This window comes from Vollenhovia emeryi, unplaced genomic scaffold (assembly GCF_000949405.1).
Source record: "Vollenhovia emeryi isolate VEMERY1.0 unplaced genomic scaffold, V.emery_V1.0 DF939159.1, whole genome shotgun sequence".
In the NCBI taxonomy this organism is placed as follows: Eukaryota; Metazoa; Arthropoda; class Insecta; order Hymenoptera; family Formicidae; genus Vollenhovia; species Vollenhovia emeryi.
In genome coordinates, this window is record NW_011967207.1 from 686,992 (window position 1) to 710,830 (window position 23,839).

General features: G+C 34.5%; 2 protein-coding genes across 3 annotated transcripts; one reads left to right on the forward strand and one right to left on the reverse strand.

Moving 5' to 3' along the window:
* Positions 1-183: 183 nt before the first annotated feature.
* Positions 184-16,915, forward strand: LOC105564890. Its single transcript, XM_012017652.1, has 29 exons — positions 184-601; positions 685-962; positions 1,275-1,412; positions 1,483-1,708; positions 2,124-2,221; positions 2,315-2,472; positions 2,544-2,603; positions 2,796-3,119; positions 3,508-3,752; positions 4,069-4,454; positions 4,917-5,301; positions 5,368-5,653; positions 5,882-6,201; positions 6,316-6,956; positions 7,139-7,418; positions 8,304-8,593; positions 9,040-9,285; positions 9,351-9,525; positions 9,686-9,906; positions 9,964-10,306; positions 10,750-10,908; positions 11,876-12,089; positions 12,393-12,611; positions 12,928-13,124; positions 13,711-13,936; positions 14,129-14,287; positions 14,537-14,703; positions 16,455-16,541; positions 16,855-16,915. Exons 1-27 carry the CDS (start codon positions 398-400, stop codon positions 14,677-14,679), a joined length of 6,621 nt encoding a protein of 2,206 aa, XP_011873042.1. The 5' UTR covers positions 184-397; the 3' UTR covers positions 14,680-14,703; positions 16,455-16,541; positions 16,855-16,915.
* On the reverse strand, positions 15,045-23,538 carry LOC105564836 (serine/arginine repetitive matrix protein 2-like). 2 transcript variants are annotated; one of them, XM_012017553.1, is made up of 13 exons: positions 23,438-23,538; positions 23,257-23,329; positions 23,045-23,156; positions 22,665-22,958; positions 21,370-21,611; positions 21,156-21,275; positions 20,912-21,020; positions 19,886-20,831; positions 18,162-18,776; positions 17,616-17,750; positions 17,095-17,259; positions 16,851-16,996; positions 15,045-16,528 (listed from the first exon to the last, which is right to left on the reverse strand). In XM_012017553.1, exons 1-13 carry the CDS (start codon positions 23,515-23,517, stop codon positions 16,413-16,415), a joined length of 3,153 nt encoding a protein of 1,050 aa, XP_011872943.1. In that variant the 5' UTR covers positions 23,518-23,538; the 3' UTR covers positions 15,045-16,412. The 2 variants fall into 2 exon arrangements, with proteins under 2 accessions (XP_011872943.1, XP_011872942.1); XM_012017552.1 differs by having other exon boundaries at positions 17,095-17,262.
* Positions 23,539-23,839: the final 301 nt, after the last annotated feature.

Genomic DNA, 23,839 nt, shown 5'->3' on the forward strand with positions numbered 1-23,839 from the left:
AATTGCACGCATATTGACAATATGTCAAAACAGAAATAAGGTTTACAGTTATAAAGGTATTAATTTTGAATATACGCGTCTTTAAATAATTCACCTAATCGCAAATCCCTTTTTGATAGAACGCGTTACCATTCCGTGCGCTTATACGTCAGCATGACGAATCTTTCAACGACGACCGTAAGTATAATAAAATAAAACAGATAACATGGTTTTTGCAAGAACACAACAAAATGAACAAAACCAACGAATGTGGACGTATAAACAAGATCAGCTTTTTAGAACAGATAAAAAAACATTTAAGAAATATAAAATTTCTACATTTAACGTCAGTTTTCCGCGATAACATTATTTGGATTTAATTGTATGTTAATATTAGATCACACAGTCAATCGTTTTAATGCAAGAGGAACAGGAAATACAGAAATCCGCAGTGCTTACAGATGAGTTAGCAAGAGGCATAAGGTACGATGACGTATACATCTCACCGAGTCATATAAAATTCAACGAAGCCTTTGAAGGAGTTACGTATCGACAACGTATCACTATCAAGAATGTCGGGTATAAACCTGCGCTTATCAGAATTCGCCAGCTAAATTCTATAGTAAAGATGCCTAACGTAGATGGATTATAATTGTAAAATTTTAGAAAATAAATAATTTCCAAATGGCTAACGCTTTTCGATAGGCTTTTCAAGTGAAAGCTTTGAAGAGTGGCATACGGCTGAGTCCTGGATTAAGTATAACGACATACGTGACCTACACGTTCAAAAGAACGTCCATATCCCACGCAATAATTCCGATTGAAATCAACGGAAAGATTTTCGATTATCGAGTGATATCCACTTTAGCTACCGAATGCATCAGCATCGAGCCGAAGTCAATCGACTTTGGTACTATCGACATTGGTTATTCGTCTGGTTTAAAACTAGTAGCAATCCGTAACGAGGGAAGCAAAAGTACCAGGTATCCGTGTTATTCATGGAACTTTTCCGGGCATCAGAAATAAAATTGCAGTGTATCTTCTTTTTTTCATCTTTATTTAGAACAATATAAGAGCGATTCTCGTCGTTTCTGTCTTATTCACTTGCGTTATATAAAAGGACATGATAATTTCAAATTGTGCAAATAATTTACATGTACGTATGTATATAGATTGATTGTAATTATATTTTTTGTATAATTAATATTTTACTCAAATGAGAGGCGAATTTAAAGATTGTATAAAGAAGTGCGTTTCATAAAAAAATAATTCGGTAAAACTCTAAAACTTTCTAGATTTTCGATTGATCTCGGGCAAAATGATCTAGACCTAATGATAAAGCCTCTTCGTGGAAGAATCAAACCGCAAAAAGATGTAAAGCTTCAAATCGAATTAATGGGCGCAAATGAAGGCATCTTTTACAGTGAATTTTGGTAAGACACCCTTGCTGTTTGTCATCGTAATTTTTATCATCGCAAGACAGATTTGTATAAACTTTCTCAGGGTTAAATCTACCCCAAATATACGCGTTCCCGTCAAAGTGCACGTCATTATACCGAAATTGGTAGTCTATCATCCAAATACGACTGGAGATTTCACGCTCATCGATTTTCCACCTACGGTAGAAAATACCTGTAGGTACGATACCTTCGTTCTGCGTAACCTTTCATCCCGAACCTCCAGTTATGTTGTGCTCGGTGAGATCGATAATGAAGTAAAGTGCATTCGGGTACGAGACAATTGTTCTTACAAATAAATTACAGATTCTAGCCAGTAGATCGAGACAGTATTATCGAAAGCGTGCTTAAAGTAGTCTTATTGTTACTAAAATAATTTTACCATTCTCGTTTTAAAACGATCAAAATCTGTGTTTAGAAATTGTAGAACGCTGTCCAAAAAGATATAATGAATATGGCAAATTTGAACAATCGAGAATCGTAGAATTGTTTATTTAACATATAAAAATTCTTATTTAGAAATATTAAGCTTTTTTACAATAGTATCACGCAAAAGACAAATATCGGGCGCAGCTAGATGAATTAACTTGGAATTCTCGAGATACATAGATTTTATATGATTAATTTACACTCGGTTCGACTTATTCTTTTAACTGATCTAACGAGTAAGTTTTATTATTTTTGCAGGACATCGACCGTAGGCAATATCCGACTTATAGCGTTTTTGAAATTCATCCATTTGAAGGGCGAATAAATCCATTCCAAGGCATCATCTGTGAAGTAAAGTGAGTCCAATCATTGCATAGTGAATAAAATTTATCATACGCGGTATAAATGTGTTATATGTTAAAAGATGGGTATCTTAATAATAATTCTAGATTTTCACCAGTAAGTACATTGCAACAGAGAGAAGAGCGCGAACAACAGCAGTGGAGAAAATGTGAAAATGAATGCCCAAGTCGAATGAAGAATAGAGATTTTATGCAATTCATTAGAATAGTCAGGGTACATTGTACAGAATCGGAAGATATCACCAGTGTGTCTCTTTTAGTTTATTTTGCATTGAGGTCAACTGAATAAATCTTTATTTAAATAATATTTCTCCAGGGATTGAATCTGTAAAGGATATTGCGACGGATAGTGCATCATCACAAAGAATTTGTATACGTGAGTGATATTTCTTTCTAATGATCTATATAGAATAAAATTTAAAAAATTATTAATTTACTAAACGGAGCTCATGCTAATTTTAAGCGATATCTTTAGATAATTTCGTTTGGATCGTTTGGATCCTTTGAATAGTTTTTATTCTTGGATAATAATGTGTGAAATTAACTAATTTGTAAAATATTTCAATAGAAGAATCAATGGTGGAAATGTCATCCATGCTAATGTCCTGTGCATCAAGTACCGATTCAGGAATCTGCGATGTGCTAAAGCTTTGTCTTTACGGTGAAGTAGAAGCGGTACAATTGCATCTCGAACCTGATACCCTCTATTTCGGAGACTTAATTGTCGGCCAGATATCACAGCGCGTACTTCGCTTAACAAATCCTTCCGCTGTTGCGCCGATATATCTAGAATGTGCGCCGAATGCAGCTGCACGCTGTTGTCCGAATTGGGTGAAACTTAAGCCGAAAACGTCGATCGAAGTTCTTGTTAAAGTTTGCGGCAAGGAAAACAGTAATTATTACAAAGTTTTACTTTTTATTTGCAACAGATAAATGAATTATCTATTTTTGTTGACATCTTAACTATTTGTATCTCTTTAGTCTTTCTTTTATAAATTTCATCGAGCTGATCCAAGCATTGAGTAAGACAGCTTCTAATTAATTTTCACAGTTGAATCTTCCTTCAAGTTGTTCTTCAATGTCGCAGCAGATTCTTACGATTCGACTGCGTCGAGACGACGCCTTGGAAGAATAAAAGTCGGAAGTTACTTCGTTGAGTGCACAGTGAATATTATTTTCAAGTCCAAGAAAGGACTTTTAAGTAAGCTTACGTTAAATCATTTAATCGAGAAAAATTTGAATTCTCTGAATTGGAAATTGACTTGGTTTTTTCGATGAAGGTAAAAAAAGTTCACCAACAAAAATAATAGATGATGACGAGGAAATTATGAAACGCCTCTTACGCCCACCCAAGTGGAAGCCATTATATAAAAACTATTCGAAAATAATAAGTAGATTTGCGGGAAATGTAAGATGTCCGCTCGAGAAATCGATTTCGACAATCAAGGCAGCTGTATTGATACCTTTATCGCCTTTACAAATATATAAAGTCCACATTTATCCAACCACCTTCGCCTTCGGGATGGTAATTCAAAATGTCACAACTCACAAAATTGCTCCAATGTTTAAAAAGTCACAGAAATTGTTGGAGAACTTATTAGCTTAGAAAGAGATTTTAATTCTTCCGATTATAAAAGAGGAATGTATAAGTTGGTTTGTAACGTTTTTTTTCTCTTTCATTTACTTCTTTATTAAAATTACTTATAAAAGCTTCACATTGTAAAAACATAAAAATTTTCCATCGATTTCGTGAATTATGCTAAGCGTGTCGGAACAAGAGCAGTAGCAATAATAGAAGCTTGTTTGAATGACTTGAATTGTGGACATCGAGTAATTGGTAGGTAGCACCGAACAGCACCAACTACCGTCGTTTGGTTGTAAAGAATACGAACGACGTTCCAGTGATGATTCGATTAACAAGTCTGTCAACCAAGTGCATCTACTTTCCAGAAGGTAACTTAATGATCTTGCAACCAGACTCGATAATGACAAGACTAATCGAGTATTTTGCGAATGGGATTGGCAAGTTTAACGGATATATCAATTACGCGATTAATGATAACAACTCTTTCGAGCTCAATATTACTGCTCACGTCGTTCAAAAGCAATTATATGTCGACAAAAGAGAGATCGAACTTGGGAAGGAATGGTTGAAAGGAGAAGTTTATCAACCAATGGCCTCTGTTATCCAAATTACAAACAAATTGAATGCGAAAATACGTTTCAGGTAAAATGTATTTCTGTCTGTGTAAACAAGGATGATTCTCAAAAAAGAGTTTTTAAATGATTGAAAGAATTATATACATAAAACTTAATGTACTAGCAAGTACACATTTGAAAGCGAGTAGCGATCTACGTGCATTTAAAAATTCAGAGAAAATAAATAAAAGATACTACACTAACAAGCGAACATTTGGGAAAGCAAGTCTATATATATATTAAAAATTTAGACTAAATAAATGAGAGATTTCTTGAGCAGATCGTTGACTTAATATCAATGTTCGAGTTTGATTTACACGTATGACACTTCTTCCTCAAGTGTTAGCTCAGTAATAGCGGAAGACTTTTAAGATGCTCGACTGTAGGGAATAATTGCGTCTATTTTGAGCGCCTACTCTCGTGAGGTCTTGGACTTTGCAAAATAACTCGAGTGCCTAGAATGCAGTGCAGAACAATGAATTCGTTACAGGTGGGAAGTGCCAGCGGCGTCTAAATTCCATATAGAACCGAGATCAGGTTCCGTTCGGGGTAACGCTACGTCGCACGCTTACGTGTACCACGAGACCGATAACGCGAGGGATAATTACGTTCAAGCGGCCCTGAAGTGCGAGAGCGGAAGTCGCACGTCCCTGCGACTTAGCGCATCGCGATTTGTGCCGAGGGTGGAATTCGCGAGCGACCACACGAATCTCGGGGAAGTGCCTCTCAATTTGCCGACGAGGGTGCTCGTCGTTGTTCAAAACTATGAGTTCAACGAGGTGACGTACGAGATAGATAGCGCGTCGCTGATACGCGGCTGTAACGTTAATCCGCTGCGAGGGAAAATAGCTCCGCGCGGTATCGCGATTCTCGAGGTACGTTCTCTATCGGGCGAGACGATAAAACTCTGTAATATGCGAACGATATTTATTATCGCTTAGGTACACCTCACGTTCGACGTTTGCTGTCGCTTCACTGTCGTAATTGCCGTTGGGATTCAAGGTTGTCTGCCGTTACTGTATAGGATAAATGGCGATGTGTCATTTCCGCGATTGAAGCTTCTGCCGCAACGAATAGACATAAAACGCCTCAGCGTTGATGCCTCTCGTACTCACCAGATAACGGCCACAAATATTGGGACAACGTTATTGAAACTGCAAGTTTCGTTGGAAGAGTATCCCGAATTTCACGTCTCTCTGTCGGCAGACGGCAGAAGTTCGGAAATAGGTAAGCGATGGAAAAATAATAAATAGACGTGAAGAATTAGAGAAAAGCTGGCAAACAGCAAAAATTTGCGCATAGATAAGCAGACATGGCAGTATCCTAAAGTGCGCGATGAAGTACAAAGTCTCTCCGTAAGAAATATATATTTTTAACTCTGACAATTAATAATTCGAAAATTAAGAATTCTGTCTAACGAATCGGGTAATTTGACCGCGATTTATAAACAAAAAGGTACGGAAGGGATAACCATCGTCCCAGGTGCAAGTAAAAATCTTTATCTCCACTTTCAACCGGTCGATTTGGCCAGCTACGCTTTCTATTTGCCGATCGTGGTAAATCAGCTGCTCGGCCCGGTATCGATGCTGAATCCCAAGAGCATTCGACCAGCGGAATTTGTGAAATCGCATGAAGCACATTATGCGCATTTGCCGGGTTTCACCATGACGCCGTTGCCTGATAAGCTACCGACTGTATCCATCGATTGTACCGTGGCTGGCCGTGTTGTTTTCTTCAGCAAACTTTCGTTTCGATTCAACGCCGCGACTAACGAAGTAAGTTACGGCACATGAAATTAAAAGGGGGAAACCCGAAACAAGGAAGTATAAAAATACTGTAACACGAAAAGATTTCTATGCAGCCAGATAAAATATCTGTTTTTGTCGTAGACTTTAGAAATTTTAAACATGACAGTCAAGCATCTTAATGTGCAACATTTACAAATTTTTATTTCAACGAGAAGAAATACAGTCCTACGTTTGATCACGGTTCATTCTCTCGTTCTTTGCCACCAGCTGTCCGAAGAATTGTTCATAGAGAACCGGATAACGCCGAGGGAGATAGCAATCTCGATAAATATCGGGGAATTTAACAAAGCCGATTGCCCGTTCGCCATAGAGTGGTCTCGCGGCGCGGAGATTAGGAGAACGCTAGATTCGATCGAGTGCACCTTACGTCCCGGCGGCAGCGTCGTCTTCCTTCTCGAGTTCGAGCCGAGGGGACGCGGCAGCTTTACGGCGGAGGCACCGATATACGTTCGCGGTGAGCTCGACGACGGCGTCTTCAATAAATTACGTCTCGACGGCGAGTTCCCCGCCAGTTCGATCGACGTCGAGCCGACGGAGATATATTTCACGCCTGTTCCTCTCGGCACGGCGATAGAGGAAAAGTTTCGGATCCGAGCGAGGCACTTTGATAACACGGCGTTTATACGGCCGAACTTTTTGACGCCGCCGCGATGCACCGGCGATTATAGAGACGAGTTGTTACGCGTTGAGTTCCCAAACGGGAGCGTCGTCTCTTCCCAATCGTGAGCTGGAGCCCTTTCTCTCGCAAATTTGTATCGTTAAAAAGATATTAGTGACAATTAAATAATTGCGTTCCAACAATTTTTTTTAAATATGTATCGGAGAAGTTCTTTTGTGTCAATTAACGAAAATAACATTTTACGCAAGAATAGTTAAGTAGGCAAATGCTGTTCTTTGTTGCAAGACGCTGCGTGGAACTTGAAGCAAGAATAACGTTCAAGAGCGACCGACCAGTATCGTTTTGCTCAACTATTGAATTTTCGGACGATCGAGCGCTCGCTGCGTGTTCTTTAACGGTGTACGCAACGGCGGATAATAATTTGATAACGACGTACATGTATAAGTCCGGCTTTGACAGGACATACGATAGATGTTCGGAGAAATGTGTCTCATATCCACCAGTGTCGTCGGATAGCGCGACAGACGAGGACGATTACGACGAAGGGACTCGTACACTCAGACACGTACGTTTGTCGATTTGCGTGCAATAAAAGTACTTTAGAGATATAATATTACTACAATCAGATTTTATTACGCGATAATATCTACTTATTCGTGAATAGATCGCCAAACGCTGCGACTGGCATAGATTTTAGTTTAATGATACACGACAAAAAATTATAACTCAACGTGTCCCCGTAAAGCTTACTCTTACACTATCGATTATCGTAATTTGTGCCAGGTTTGAAGATAGAATTTTGCTTATAACTTTACGGCCCGTATTTATAGCCGTTTCTCTATTCTCGTCTCGAGAGTGCGTCAGGTGAGATACTCAGATTGGAGCTTCATGTCTTGAGACACGGACGGTTCAATACCTCGTTACATTTTGATTAAAGATTAACCGAAACTGTATTCAGCTGAAAAGGGGACCGATTACTCACCCGAAATTCGTCTTGGGAGTCAAAACATCGATTAAAGCGGCGATACGCAATTTTTCCCGACTCAAATCTCTCAGATGATACGAAATATGTACAAAAACTACTTTCTAAAACTTCCTTTGAGAATCTCTATTGAATCGAGATTACAAACAAATATCAAATTGAGTCTCAAGATTCAGCTGACGTATCTGTTTTGATAAGAAAACAAAATCACTTGCTACAGAGGAAAGTCCTCTATTATGAGATAGGATTCTAGTATGAGATAATGAGTTTTCAACGTCGCGATTCAATCGCAGATCTTTTTGCGCGACGATTGCACGATCTAACAATCAATTTTCCACTAAACAGACTTTACTCCAAGGGCCAAAAATTCATGGTGGAATCAACGGAAATTCCGCTATCTCATATTAGGAGCCTATCCCACAATAGGGGACTTTCCTCCACATATTAATGTAACCTATTTAAATCCAGAGCGAATTATTCGAATCGAGACCCAGTATTACGTCGCACTTTGATGCCCAAAGTATAAGCTATGTCGATAAGACGACAGATTCGAAATTGCATCGAAGTAAAGAAATAAACGATAATGGAGTAGGTAACGGGTACATGCAAGTAGACGGGAAACGGACGCTGGATGATAACGGTAAACGAGTATCGATTCGCATAAGACCTTCCGCGCTCTCCATGGCTTCCGGAGCGAGGGATCGCAGCCTCTCCAAAAAATTATTGCATCTTGGTCATGCGGCGAACGATCGAAATGAGTAAGTTTTAAGAAATGAGGAACAAAATCATCAGGTTTTATAGTGCGAGAACTTAAAGTGGATGAAATTGTAGCCAGAATTCAAGTTAAATTTGTACACGGCTGAGAGAGAAAGCGTAAAAGTGGCTTCACATTGTTTAGTCTTCGAACTCAGGTTTAACGTAGCAGATCTCTTCACTGACTGAGATTGGATTGTCAGTTAATTAAGATAATTATTTAGCAGTCAGAATTAACATAAATGTTTGTTATATGAGAAAATAAATGCGCAGAATAAAAAATAATAAAGCATATCGATAAATGTTCTACTATTTAACTTCAATTCAGTGGATCTTAGCCGCCAATTTGACCGATGACAGTTAATTGAAATTCTATAAGATCAAATTTAATTTACAGATATTATAAAATGATTTCTGTGACGAGTATCTTGCATGTATTTATCTTTACTAGCGATTGCGAGAAACATGTGGAAAGAATAATGACGATTATGGAAGAATGGATGTATTCGGGCCCATTGGAATTTCGTTTTTATCCGAGCATCCCGTATGGCATTACAGCAGCTTTCTCGTATTTTCACATAAAAAAAAAATCATACGTGGGAAATTGGAAACAGGAAAGCGGCACGACTATGCTGTCGTTTATCGATGTCCTGGAATCGCTTGTGGGACCAAATATTCGCACTTACTTGGGAGAACTGTAATATTATAAGATTTGTATGAATTTGTGCATGCTTCCTCGAGTACATTGTTTCTTTGTTCAAGGTCGAGACAGGTGTTACCTGAAAATGACATCGAAAGAATCGATCGTGTCCTCCAGTTACATAACAAGATACTCGACTTTCTTCTGTCACAAGGAGCGTATTTATTTCACGTTTCGCCGCAATTTCTTCTCAATTACAACGATTATCTGATCAGCATTGACATCGTGCAGGGCAATGTTAGTTATAAGTTACAAGCTACGAGCTTATATAATCTCTCTTTTCTAAGAGGCAATAATGAGATTTAATCCAAGATTTAAAGACCAATGTACAGAAGAAACTTTTAGCTGAATTACAACTCCACGAAGATTCATCGGTCTGTGGTTAATTGCGTTACAGGCACGAAGAAAAAGGCTTTTCAATACAAATTGCGTGCCACGCGAACGGCTGTCGCGGCAATTATTCGAGTCGCGAAATAAGCTGTGTTGGTTGGACGTGATTTTACAGACGTACAAGTGCCTCGTGCTCCGTGGGATACATGAGCATAAATTCTGGACGTCGCCGCGTTCCTCGAGGAGATCCACGGTGTATCGGGAATCGATAGTATCGTCTAGGTTGAGGTTTGTTGCTGCGTTAATTTTACAATCGCGTCTCTAATTGGATAATGCTTTTCGCAGCTTGCCGAGGCAATACGAGCTACATGAGAGAGCTATTCAGAGTATCGCAAATTCGCAAAGCTGCGAACTCGTTACCGGCGATCATTGTGCGGAAGAAAAGTTTCTACTAGCTTGGCTGCAATATCATTACGAACAACAGCGTGTGCGAGATTGGATGACTGATCGCCGTGTAAACTTGAGTCCACGGGAAAAGCAGGATGTGGTCGAGCATCGCATGATCCAGAATTTTCATTGCAACTTGTCAAATAGCCTCGTGCTAATTGCAGTTACCGCAGCCTACTGTCCCTTTCTCATCGACGAATGCTTCAGCAACCTGTACATTTACCCGAGAAACAAACATGAAGTAAGTCGTCGAGTATTGGACTCTGGCGATAGCTAAAAGACCCATGTATCGGTTCGTACATCAAAGATTAAAATGATATAACAATTATATGCGTATTAAAACTCAAGATCCAATTAGGACAATGTGAATCAGTGAGATTTTGGTCACGCGAACGTTAAAGCAATGAATATCATATATCTCGAGATAAGAGCAGTAAAAAGAAAAAGAATTGGATGATAGATTTAATTGTTATTTCTTATAAACAGCGTTATATTTTTTTAATTTGTGCAACTTAGCATAACTTATATAAAGACGAAGGAAAAGGTGTAAAACGGAGAACGCGCTATCAAATTGTCAGTCGCAATAATCTAACAATCTCTCTTGATCGTTATCTTCAAACTTCAACTTTACAATCCTGCTTACATCGAGTGCAAACTACATAATTTTCGCAATGCCGTGTATAGATGTTGCATAACGCCATTTGCCTAGTCACCGCTTGGAGGAAAATACGACTAGGCTTTATAATTACGCCGATGCAATTAGTCAATCCGAATCAAGTGCAAATATTAATGCTGGTCGTTCATCTTTTCCAAGTTTTGCCGACGTACGTACCTCGCGCCAAGGTTTGTGGGAAAAAATTATAAAGTTAATATCATATATGTACGATTTACATAATATCATTTTGATAATTTACTCTTTTATCGTTTTGATTGGGGACATGTTAATGTCTTAGAACAAGAACGCTCCTACGCTAAACGATTAATATCTGAAATGCTTTACATAAAATTACAAAAATCGAATATTAATAGACAAAGCGACACGCGGAGCTTTTGCCTCAAGCCCATGTCTCGCTGGTAAAACAAATTTATTTTCACCAGTAATGTTTGTTTTTAATTTTGAACTTCACATTTTAATATCTCATCTTCCCTTCCATGTCTGTTGTTTTCCACCTTGTCAGCAACACGCTTCTTTAGTCTCTCCACAGTTCGCATTGTAGTTTTAATCTTTGACAAGGATAGTCCGCTCTACAAATCATTTCTTCTAATTTATATCTAATACAAGTATGTATCAACTGATCATTATATTATTATACTATTACATTAACTCTAATTTACACGCTCATACATCATTACAGTAATTCAATCATGAATTTTCTCACACGATTTATATATTGGACAATTTCTTATATCGTTCGTTTCAAGGACTCGACAACGAATTTTCTAATTTTGATGACTATGTTAAAAACGTGTTCTCAACCTTTAACAGCATGTAATTTTGCGAATTCTATTTAATCATCACTTTGCATTTATTTATACTCTGTTAGTTTTTAATATTGAAGTAGGCCTGATGACAGACCGAAAAGTCTATTTTCTCAAACCGTAATAAAGCAAGTAATTGTTTATAATATATTTGTTAGTACTAATATCTTGCTTTGGCTCTTCTGCCTTGGTTTTCTTAATAATGTTATTAGTGTTTTCTGAATAAAAAAACTTTAATCCTAGACAAATTGAGAAAATGTAATCCTAGAATATATGTTCTCGTATTATGTGTGTAAATTGAATATTACTGTTATTTCTTTAATTGTTGCAGATCAAATTTAGCTGTCCACTTTCTCAAACCGTAACAAAGCAAATAAGCGTTTCAAATCCGTCGGATAACATTGTAACTTATTTTTTGTTGCTCGTGAACGATGTCAATCGTTTTTTTACCATCCTGAAGCCCGCATCGGTTTTACGTTTAAATGCGCACGGCAGTGGCCAAATACAAATACAATTTCATGCCAAGAAAATACGGAGAGACAGAGGTAAAGCATATGTTTACTTTAAAATATCTTTAATAGTTGTAATTAAAAACCGTTACAATAATTTGGATTAGTTGTAATTAAGTCGTAATTATTACCTTAACGACCATCATATTTTTCAATTTTAGTTTGTAAAATATCTTTCTCCCTAAATTTTCTGGGTTGTATAGGACATTTTATTTTAACGCGACAAGATTAAGACATCTCCGTTACTATTTAATCAAATCAAGCTTCTGCAAATTGTTTAAAATGAGGAGATCTTTTTGAATCTCGTTTCTGACATCGGATTTATTAATTCATCAACAGCATACTTGGTGCTTTGCGGACGGGCTATTGGACCACATTTCGGGACGAATCAAACTATTATTTTAGAAGGTCATACTGATAATCTGGGAATCACGAGGGAGTACACTATACGCAGCAAACTGTACAAGATTGTCGAAACGAATCTGAGAATCAATGTACCCTATCAAAATGCTGCAAAATATGAAATATGGATGGCGGACGAATGGCCGAGTCATCCATGTAAGGAAAGATAAATTTTTTTTAATACAGTAGCTTTTCAAGGCTCGCTCGCTACAGCAAACGCAGAGAACTGATCAACGTTATTACAGTATAAAAGAAACGATAACTCATATCTGTTAAGTTATTCTTCTATCTAAACTCGTGCAAAGTTTAACATGCTAAACTATTTTACTATGTTAGCTTTACTCTGGAAAACGCTACATGTATTAGTAATTTGCAATATTCGCATTTGACATTTGATAGTCCCGAGCTAATTCATTGTTCTCATTTTGTAATAAAAAAATGTGCAACATAATTGTGATCCGCATATTTTTAGCAAATCTAAAAATTACGCGATGGCGTGAATTGCGAGCCAGGAAAGTACCACGAAGGCTTTTCCTGAATCAGGAATCAATAGTCGTTGCTGAGGGCGCATCAGAGGTGCATTTATCGATCAGTGTGGCGTGTATTGCACCGAAGCAACGAACATTTTGGTTAATCTTTCAATCGAAGACAGGCGACTTCATTATTCAAGTACGAGCAAATTAATTTACGACAGACGAAAATGCGAGGTCGTCCATAAGTAATTCAAAATGTGAAAAACATATATTATATATAGGTTGGTGCATATAAAATATTGGATATTTGAATAAATTATTAAAACATTATATTGAAAAAAATAGCTTATTTAATCAAAATATTTTGAAACTAATGCTATTAGTTTTTTTATTAATAATCTTTTTTTTCTAAAGGCTCTATTAATGTTACGAGTATAGACTGCAATAGTGTTAATCTTCAATTTTAATTCATGTAAGAGAATTATATTCTTATATAAAAAAATTTATGCTCATTTTGAACTTCAAACAAAACAAGTAAAACGTGTTTCTGAAAAAGACTTTATAAGCACAACTACAGTGATAAGTGTGACTATAGTGATTAATGATTAAATTGTATGTAAAATTGTACTCTGCGAAACTAATATCACTGAAATACCGATGTCAATATTTTTAATCAACCGAAATTTGACATTTTATATGCCGCAACACGATTTATGATCTCGAAAAATTAAAGATGCCAGCAATTATTAATAAAATTATATATTTCTTATTGACTACAATAGATAAATTCGGTTTGGCAAACGTCTGTTAACGATCATATTGTTGTTGAGTGGGCGGCTCAAGGTGAATGCATTTGCTCAAATCAGGGAAGTGGCGTAAGAAGCAATTGCCCGTTTAATATTAACTTACCTGTACCATCTTGTAATATTCAATTTCGGAAATGTGTAACTGAGATGTTCCAAAAAACTCTTGAACCAAAGGAACGTCAGTTCTGGTCAAAATACTTGGGTATGTTATCCTAGTGAATCGTATGGCATCTAAAGAAATTAAAATGCTCATTAGTCGAATCTTTTTAGTTTATTCGTAACTTGATAATCTATTTATATTTATTTATATTTATTTTACCACGTGGACAAATAATTGTCATTTATGTTGCTACTTTATTACTCAGCAATTACTCTCTTTAATTATTGCTTTCAGATACTTACATTGAATTACGATTGATACACGGGTGGATGGGAGATGTTGATTCTACAGCTTTGGAATTTGTCCATATTTTTAATACTGCAGTCACATATAAAGTTACAATTTCGGACAAATCGAGTCCTCTCATTCTACCAGAATGCTTGACTATCCAAGGCAAGTATGATTTATGCTGTATGTTTTGTGTTTTACATTATATATGTATATGTACAAAATCTATTTGAATCTATTAAAAGAAAAGATTTAATTTGTCTTTGCTATTTCTTTTGAAAGTACGAAAATACAATTGTCTTCTATTGTTCGCCCATGAAATCTTTGGGTAATTTGAACTCGATATTTATATAATTAAAATGTTCACAAAAATGTTTACAGTAAAAATAGACTTTTGATTACATGTGTGTGTAGATGTGAGGTTGTCTAACCAGCAAGTTCCAATGATGATACACGTTCTACCAACAACTCCTCCATTGTATGAAGCAACGATCACTCTCACATCCTTGGATGACAAAGAACTTCGAGTATACATCATCAACTGCTTACGATTATAAAGTTGTTTCGTCTATACAATTCAAGTAGGTATAAAGGTAAATTGTTCAATCATAAATTTTGAATTTAAGCCAATAGCACACGATACTATTTTTCCTACTGGATTGCTTGCGAGATCCAATAAGGATGCAGAGTTTTAGATCGGATGGCTTAAGGCTAAAGCTTGATTGGCTCTCACTAGTCAGCAAAGGTGCACGCAAGCAAACCAGCAAGCAAGAAAGCATTATGTGCCACTGGCTTTAGGAGCGTTGAAATTCGGAAAAAGAGAAAATGTGGAATGGTAATAATCATCATAATTACAATGTATGTGATTTTTATTATGTGTGCATGTATTTAACAATAATTATATACATTTAACAATATTCATACACAGATTTAATTTAATAATTATAATGAAATTTTGCACATTTGCTAAAACTTTTCAATTTTTTTAAGACCAAGATTACCTCATTGTTTTATCTTTGCTGTAAAATCTGTTTCTAATCTATGATTCTAATTAATAGTTGATCATGGCAGTAGACAATAAATGATTAATCGTATAATAGAGACATAAATACCTATATGATTAACTAATGAAAATGTAATTAAATATTTACATCTCATTAAATAATTCGGGCTATAGTAGTAGAAACTTTATGTTGGCCAAATATACGATGTATTTGGCACATGTAATTTAATTAACATTGTACAGAACTATTGTCTTTCTTATCTAGAGTTACATAATTGAATTATCAAAGATTACATCACACTGGGAGGAACAAGTTTCATAAAACAATTTAATAAAACAGCGATTATAATTCTTGACTAATTTTTGACTGCGTCGAATAGACATACAAAGAAATAAATGATATATATCTGTTATATAAATAGGGAAATTTATTTATTTGCTAGAGGGAATATGGCCACTCTACATCTATGCGACGGTCAGATCACACCATCTCTAGCAAATAAATAAATTTTCCACCGTTACTCTGCCTGTACAACAGGTTGTCAGTATGATAAACGTAATTATGAAAGAAATAATAAATAATATTTTAACATAGTCAAAGAATTTGTAAAAAAACTCGATTTGTATTTTAAAATGTCCTAGCTATAAATAATCTACTTTTCGCATATATATATTCATCACATCTGTACAGATGAATATAGCAAACGAAAGTAGTCTTTTAAAGTAAATCTGCACTCTATTTTTATCTCTGCTCTTTCAATTACGTTTACAAAAATCTCGTAGTATATTTACATTAAAATAAATTTCGCCATTTGTTACATCGTTATTGTATTTCCTAAATGTGCAGATAGCAATTTACACAAAGTTCATGACCAATCGAGTTCGATTACTCTCATGAAGATCAGGTACTTGCTAAGTCTGACTAATCATATGAATATTTTCCATTATCCGTTGTTACGTAATCCGAGGATCAATAAAATGTATTCTCTTTTTGGACAGTTCACTAGTTTTGAGTAAGCTAAGGAAACAAATATTTGAAAAAATCAAAAAATCTGAATCAGACATCGAAAACTCGAAAATTTCAGGTGTTTGCATGCTTCTAATATTTACTATTTATATAATAAATATATAATATAATAAATAATATAACTAATACAAGAATATAAGATATTGATCTTCTGATTATGTAATAAGGTATGGATAATCGAAAATATCATTTGACATATCTATAGTTTAATAGTTTTATTAGAAACATATATCTAATAAAACTATTAAACAGTACGTATGTCAAACTTTTCTCTTACGCAATTGTGCTTTTGCCTCTTTCAGCAGATAATCGAAGGAGTTCTCTTCATCTGCTTGAGAGAATCTATCCAGGGATTTCCGCGTATTTTTTATATCATCTAGAACAAAAATGTAATTATCATAAGAACAAAATTACATTTTCGTACATCTAAATATACAGTACTGGTCAAAGTTATATCGCCCTTAGGTTTTCAGAGCTAAACTTTCATGTGCATCGAATGTGCACAAAATTTTACAGTAGACACCTGATAACAGATGCATCTTGTACACGAAGGGTACTAAAATTTGACGAAATACACCACAATTTTCGAATTTTTCATTCGTGCATTTTAAAATTAGTTATACTCAAGAAAACGAAAGATGATATAATTGTGACCGGTACTGTATATAATATTAATAATATGATTAATTTTCTCTTACCCAGATCAGCATAGTCCGATCTGCAAAAGGCCCTACGACCTCCAAAGGCTAGATGGTATCTAGGTAATGACGGATTGTCATTACCATGCTCCATGGCTTTGTACACATCGGTGTTGTTTTTAAATGTGACAAAGCCAATAAGATTGCTGAAATTAATCATATATTTTAAATAAGAATAGTAAAATTTTTATTTAAATAATAACAGAATTAAGAAAATAATAAAATGAATAGTCACGACACATACCCTCGTTTATCGTTATGAATAGTAATATTCATAACAGGCCCAAAGACTTCAAATCTTTTACGAAGATCATCTTTGGTGACCTCTTTGTCCAGGCCTCTCACAAATAGAACTTTCCGTTCGTCTTGTTCTTTATTGTACCAGTTACAATAAGAACGTAACGGTGATCTACTAGAAACAAATGATAAAAACGATCTTTATTTGAACTTGTATTACTATTAGGATGCACAATTAGTTCTTGACATCAATAAAAAAAATGTCTTAAATAAGTTTATCTTAATTTTTTCTAAACATTAACAAAAAATTAAATAACTATTTTATAGTAAATTAATTATAAGACATTATGGAAATAATCTCTTCAATTGGCGATACGCTTTTTAACATTGAGAATAATATAATAAATTATCAAATTAATACAAATTATAATAAAATTAATAATAAATTATAATAATATTTGTTCAGCAAATGTTCGTTTCTCTATGTCGGTAGTAATTGTACATATATATCTTGAAAACCTGTTTTACCTGCTTCTATAGTCGTGACGGTTAGTTAAGGACTGTCTTCTTTCATAATTTCTGTCATAATTTCTTTCGCAATCGCTACTATCCCTTCGATGATTAGACCATCCATGCTTCTCAAAATTCGAGGCAGAGGAAGACCTGTTGATGTTTTATAAGAACTTTAAATTCCATTCAAATTAATATTATTCACGATCTAATGTAATCTTAATGTTATTTATTTATATTAGAATGAATTATTTCAAAATGTGAATGCTTATTGAAATAATTAAATTTATATAAAATTTCTTGCTATTTTGAGTAGATTTTTTTATAATATCAACTTGGAGCTTAAGTTCTTTTTTTTAATCAAAAAGATAATTAAAAAATTACAAACAATTAAAGAAACTATTTTAATTCCAAAAGTATATAGCAATTATATATTTTATACTTATATAAGATTGCCGAAGTAGAGGGATGTAAACTTCAACGAAATGTAATTATCTTAGAATCAATCTATGTGTATATCAATCGCGCAGTTATTATATTATCTTTTTTTCTTTCGTTACATACCTTGAACTTTGACTGGAATATCGTCGTCTGGAAGATCTAGATTTGGAACTACATCTGGACTTAGATCGAGATCGAAAACGAGATTGAGAACGGTTACGGGATCGTGATCGGTTATAGGATCGAGATCGGTTACGCGATCGTGATCGATTACGAGATCGCGATCGGGTACAGGATCGAGATCTGTAGCGTGAATATGAGTATCTTGATTTCGTCGAAGATGAGCGAGATGATCTTGTCAAAGATGAACTGCTGGTTGAGCTGACAGAACTGCGTCGATGACTTATTGTTCGTTGGCGGATATTTCTGCGTAGACAAGATCTACTCCTACTTCTGCGTAGACGAGATCTACTCCTACTTCTGCTTCTGGTTGTACTTTTACTACGTCTATTCCTGCTTCTGTTCCTATTTTTAGTTCTGCTTCTGCTCCGACTTCTACTTTTGCTGTAGATTCTACTTCTTCTTCTGTCTCTCCTTCTTCTGCTTCTACTTTTACTTCTACTTCTACTTTTGCTTCTGCTCATCTTATTCGTTTTGCTCCTCGATCTAGATCGACTCAGACTGCGAGAGAGTTTTCTTTTACAGGATCTTTGTTCATAATTTTTGATACTTTCCACCCTATTATGATATTATATAAATTATAATATAATTAAATATAATTAGAATGATTGGAATATTATTATCGCCAGTAATTAACAACAGGAAGAAAAATTATTTGACGACTTTAAACTGGCTAAGTGGTTTCATCTAATAAATTATTCCATTTAATTACATTTTTCCTTCTTTTTAATTTATAACTTTAACGTTACTTTAATGTTCTTTTTCTTGAAGTCTTATTTATTCGCGTTTCAATAGTTCATTTTCTTTTCTTTTAATTTTAATTTTGATCATACTTTTGGTGTTTTGTTTATTTATCGTTCGTATTCACTGTGTCTTTTCGATGTAACGTCTCTGACCGTAGTTCTACTGTAGCGGTTGTGTCGGATGGACGTGCCTTCAAACACAGTTTTGTCTGACCGATATCCAGAGATGGATGACATCTTTTTACACTTTAATTTTGACTAATTCATGTAAGTGTGGCATTGTAAACTTAGTTTCTTTTCGGTGGCTATACTGCCAATAGTTACATGAACGGCTCATAAATAATAAGTTTCTCCAAAATTGTAGACATTTCCTTGAAAAGAATCACAATCTGGATGGTCGAAACGTTGAAATAATTTATTAGATTAAACCACTTTAGGCCAGTTTAAAGTCGTCAAATAATTTTTCTTCCTGTTGATAATTAGAATAAGTTTTCATAAATTTCACGATGACTTTTCTTGATAAAGAGACAAAGAGTATATAAGAGGACTATATTAAATGTATGTTAAAACTGATTAGCTTTCGAAAAATCTTTTTTAAAACGTGTGTAGTTGTCCCAATAACATTATATTGCATCATTACTTAATATAAATAAAATCTTTTTAATAAATTATTTTGGTAGCAAGATATGGGGAAACCAACATCGAGAAGACCCCCCAGGAAGACCCCCAAAGAAATGGTTGGACAGTTGGACATCCGGATCACAAGAAGGAATTAATCGGAAAAATAGGTCAAGCCTAATTTAAGGGAAAGGAGAAGAAGATTTGTCTTGGACACACAGAAGACTCGAATAAAGTTCACCGTGAAATTTTAAGTATTTTAATAAGACTAATATTTGACTAATATGATAATATTTGATAACTTACCTCTTATCAGGTTTCGTCCTGTCTTTTATTTCCTTTGGTATCTCCTCAATGATTTCCACATCCGATGTTACATTTGTGGAACATTCAAACATAGACTCATATGTTTGTACGCCTGTATCACAAGTAGGTGGTTTTGTCTTGTTTTTTTCTTTTCTGTTCATCTCTGATTTCTCTTTCAAGACTGAAATAATTTCTCTCTCACAAATCTTAGACTCCAGATCATCCATAATTTTGAATTCTGTCATAGTGGCAGCGTGGTAGACATACATTAATGCCATGGGAGATTTTTGTTTTGCTGGCTTACTTTCATTCTTTCTATTTCGATATTCTTGTAGAGAGATTAGATTTAACTTTTTGCGAGGTGGCTCTGTCATCACTTCTTCATGCGGCAGCGTGTCTTGAGTATTCTGTAGAATTATATTTTGTACTTCGTTGTTTAATCTGTTTGTAGTGGTCACTATATTTTCGTTAGAATAATTTGTTGAGAACGGTGATTGTGATGCATTTGGTGGATTCTTCAATACGGAAACCATAAGCTGTGGTTTAGGACTTGTTTGTGCATTTGTTTTAACTATGTAACCATGTGATTGCAAGATTCTTTTAGCTAAAGATGAACGGATATTCTGAATATTGTCAGAACTTTGTAGTGTGCCCAAAAGTTGAGGAGATTCGTTGAAATTTTTATTTGTAATAGAAGATGAAGCATTTGTGTTCTGGGACTGTTTCGAAGGAGACTGTTGTTGATCATTTTTCTGATTACTTTCGAGAACATTATCTTTTATTTTAACTTGTAAGGCTATTGGCTCGTAAGGCTTTCTACCAATGCCATATGTTCTATTCAAATTTTGGGCCTCTTGTGCAGGGATACACCTTTGTTTTTCTTCGGTCGTATCCAAGTTCTTATTTCTGCATAGCGTAGGCGTATTTGTAGCATGTGTCGTGGTTTCTGTAGAAAGAGGTAGATAAGTTTTAATGTCTTTAACGAAGATGGTTTTTCGTTATAGTTGAATTGTCTATCGTACTTACCATTGTTTGTGTTGTTTGTAGTAGGGTTGGCTCTGCAATAATCATGATCTAACTGTACCCAAGAAACGTCACTGAAATCTGTTCTCAAAGTCTCAACATTGTTCGTTACCTGAAAAAGCGTTAATTAATAGTGAATTATTTTGCATCATAGATTTTGCAACAATAGTCGATACACGAAGCATATAGATGTGCGCGTTTTACATGCATATTTCAATCATACCGTAACTTAGGGGAAGGGACTTACGGGAGAATTAGTCTTGTTCTTACGAGAAGCTCTTTGTTGTTTTCGTATGCTACGAATTCCACCCGGTATATTCGGCTTAGCGGGTATTATTGGAATACAAGTTCTTTTACGTTCCGATGACTAAAATTTAACAAGATAATCGTGATTAGATTGGAAACAGATTACACTAGTATGTAGCCCGATTAAATATTAAAATATTTATTGAAATAATCACCTTTATTTTATCTACGATGCTTCTGGCGTCTAATGAGGCGTGTACGTCTTTCTGTTGAGTGGCAGCTTGCGAAACAAATTTCTCCGATACGTTTGTCCGGCATTCTTGTGTCACTTGCCACGGTGTGTTTGGTTTCGTGTCACAAGTGGGATTATTTGTAACGGTCAATTTATTGCACAGATTTGGAGTTTGAGAAGCCTCAAATTGTTCTAACAAACTCTTTACATCAGCTGCTTCTATTACTAATGAGAAATAAAACTTTTAGTAAAACGTTACAATGCTATTTTTAGCTTGAAACAAAAATGATAAAAATAAATTCAAATTTATAGAAAATATTCGTCTATGGGAATCTGTCCTCCATGCGAAAGTACAAGACGATTGTTTGCATGGTTGTTGAATAATTAATTATTAAAGTTATACTATTGCACACACACAGAAAAATATTATTGTACAGTCAAGAAAAGTAATTACTCGGTTTATTTTATTCCGTTTAAGTAATAGTTTGCTTTAACAAAGAATATTTTCTTAATAATAGTTTTAAGATATACTTGTTACTAGTCTTGGAAAAGGTTGCCATCTTATACTCAAAGAAAGAATTTATTCTTCTTTGAAGAAAATTATAAAACTTATTGAAGAATTCCGTATGCTTCTTTTAATAAAATCAGAAGAAACAAAATTGTTTTGCTTCAAATAATTCTATGTATTCTTGTTTGAAATACTAGACTTACTAAGAACCAGAATATATTTTGAGGAAATATAACACTTGCGATGACATTATGATAGATTTGCGGATATATAAACTTATCAAATACTTGGAACAAATAATCTTTACTTGCAGGTAGTATATATTTTTCTGTGTGCATGACCAACATAGCAAAAGTATTACAATATCTGTAATTTAATTCTCGAAAGCACGTTAAAAATGATAAGAATTTTATAAAAAGAAGTGCAAATAATTCTATACATATTTACGAAGAATTTTGACGAATACGATATTTAATTATATATAATGCACTAACACTATCGACGCGCGACTCACGGACAGGTTTCCATTCAACCGTAATGTATGATTGGCCTGTTTTGAACCTTTTTATCTAAAAAAACTACTGCTCGGAACGAAAAATGGTAAATAACTTTTTAATTTATTTTTTCGACGACTTTCTTGCTATGGTATTTTGATTCGCAAATTTCAGGACACCCTGTATATTATATATATTATCATATTAATATTTTTTTTCTATAAATGTAAATTCAATTTTATCATTTTTGTTTGAGCAACCACCCTCCTTAAATACCTGGTACTTCATCTTTTGGTATAGTTTCCACATCCACACAATCTTCTTGTTCTTCTGGCTTGGCGTTTTTAGTAACTATTGTAACCGAATCTTCTTTCTTTTTCTTTCTTACATTTCGGTTTTTCTTCCGAATATTTGTATTTTTCTTACTTGTTTTTGAGGATGATACAGGCACAGAATTACTGGTTGGACACTTAAATTCTTTTTCCTTTGTTTCCTCTGCAGGTTGATTTGTATCCGTTACTATTGTACTATTATCAGCTATTTCAAACGTAACTTCTTCTCCAGTAACTACTATATATATAAAAAAAGACTTAATTTTCTATCAAAATTAACAAAATAATGACGAAAAACATTTAACAATTATTAATAACACAAACCAGTTTCTGTTCCTTCTTTCTTTTCTGTGAATTCACAAGATTCGTCTATATCCTCGTCTAAAGTAAGTGGACATTTTCGAATATCGAAGACTAAATTCCCAGCACTGCTCCACTGTGTTTTCGTATTGGAAAAATATTTAATTATTATGTTGTATGATTTTAAATTATGTAATTTATGTTTATAATATTCATTAATTATAAAGAAAAAGTACCCAGCTAGAAGAACAAGGTTGACTACTTTCGTGATTCAGCCACTGGTCCTCCAAATCAGTCATATGTATGTTTCTGTATTTAAAAAATACATTTATACGTTGTACATTCGTTATGTAATACAGCGTATATAATATAATGTATTGTATATACAGCGTTCTTGAAAGAAAAGTGCGAACTTACTCTTCTAGAGTGCCATAGAGATGAGGAGTAAAATCATAATAATCATCATTTACTCTCGGCTCTTGAATTTGCAGTGGCATCTGAAATTTTTATAAAGCAAATAAATAGTTACTGGTTGTAATCCTTTAATATGTTTACATAATATTATTTTATTATTTATTTATTAGTCTAGATATTAGTTTGATTATTTAATGTAAATCAATCTTATATCTTTCAAATTTTATTCTCTTATTATTATAAAAATAAGGCGAATGTAATTACAGAATTATAAGGCACGAATACGTGTCAGTCTTTTTCTCATTTTATATTATTTTATATTATTGGCTTTATTTTTTGTATCATGATGAAATATTGAATAAAATTATTATGACTATCCAGATCCTTTTCGATATCGCTTTAGAA

Coding starts and splice junctions, on each gene's coding strand:
- LOC105564890 (XM_012017652.1), top strand. CDS start 398: ATGCAAGAGGAACAGGAAATACAGAAATCCGCAGTGCTTACAGATGAG. Junction 2,604..2,795: donor ATCACAAAGAATTTGTATAC/GTGAGTGATATT, acceptor ATATTTCAATAG/AAGAATCAATGGTGGAAATG. Junction 9,526..9,685: donor TTGACATCGTGCAGGGCAAT/GTTAGTTATAAG, acceptor ATTGCGTTACAG/GCACGAAGAAAAAGGCTTTT.
- LOC105564836 (XM_012017552.1), bottom strand. CDS start 23,517: ATGCCACTGCAAATTCAAGAGCCGAGAGTAAATGATGATTATTATGAT. Junction 17,263..17,615: donor CGTCACGACTATAGAAGCAG/GTAAAACAGGTT, acceptor ATTTGTTTCTAG/TAGATCACCGTTACGTTCTT. Junction 16,529..16,850: donor ATCGGACTATGCTGATCTGG/GTAAGAGAAAAT, acceptor TTTTTGTTCTAG/ATGATATAAAAAATACGCGG.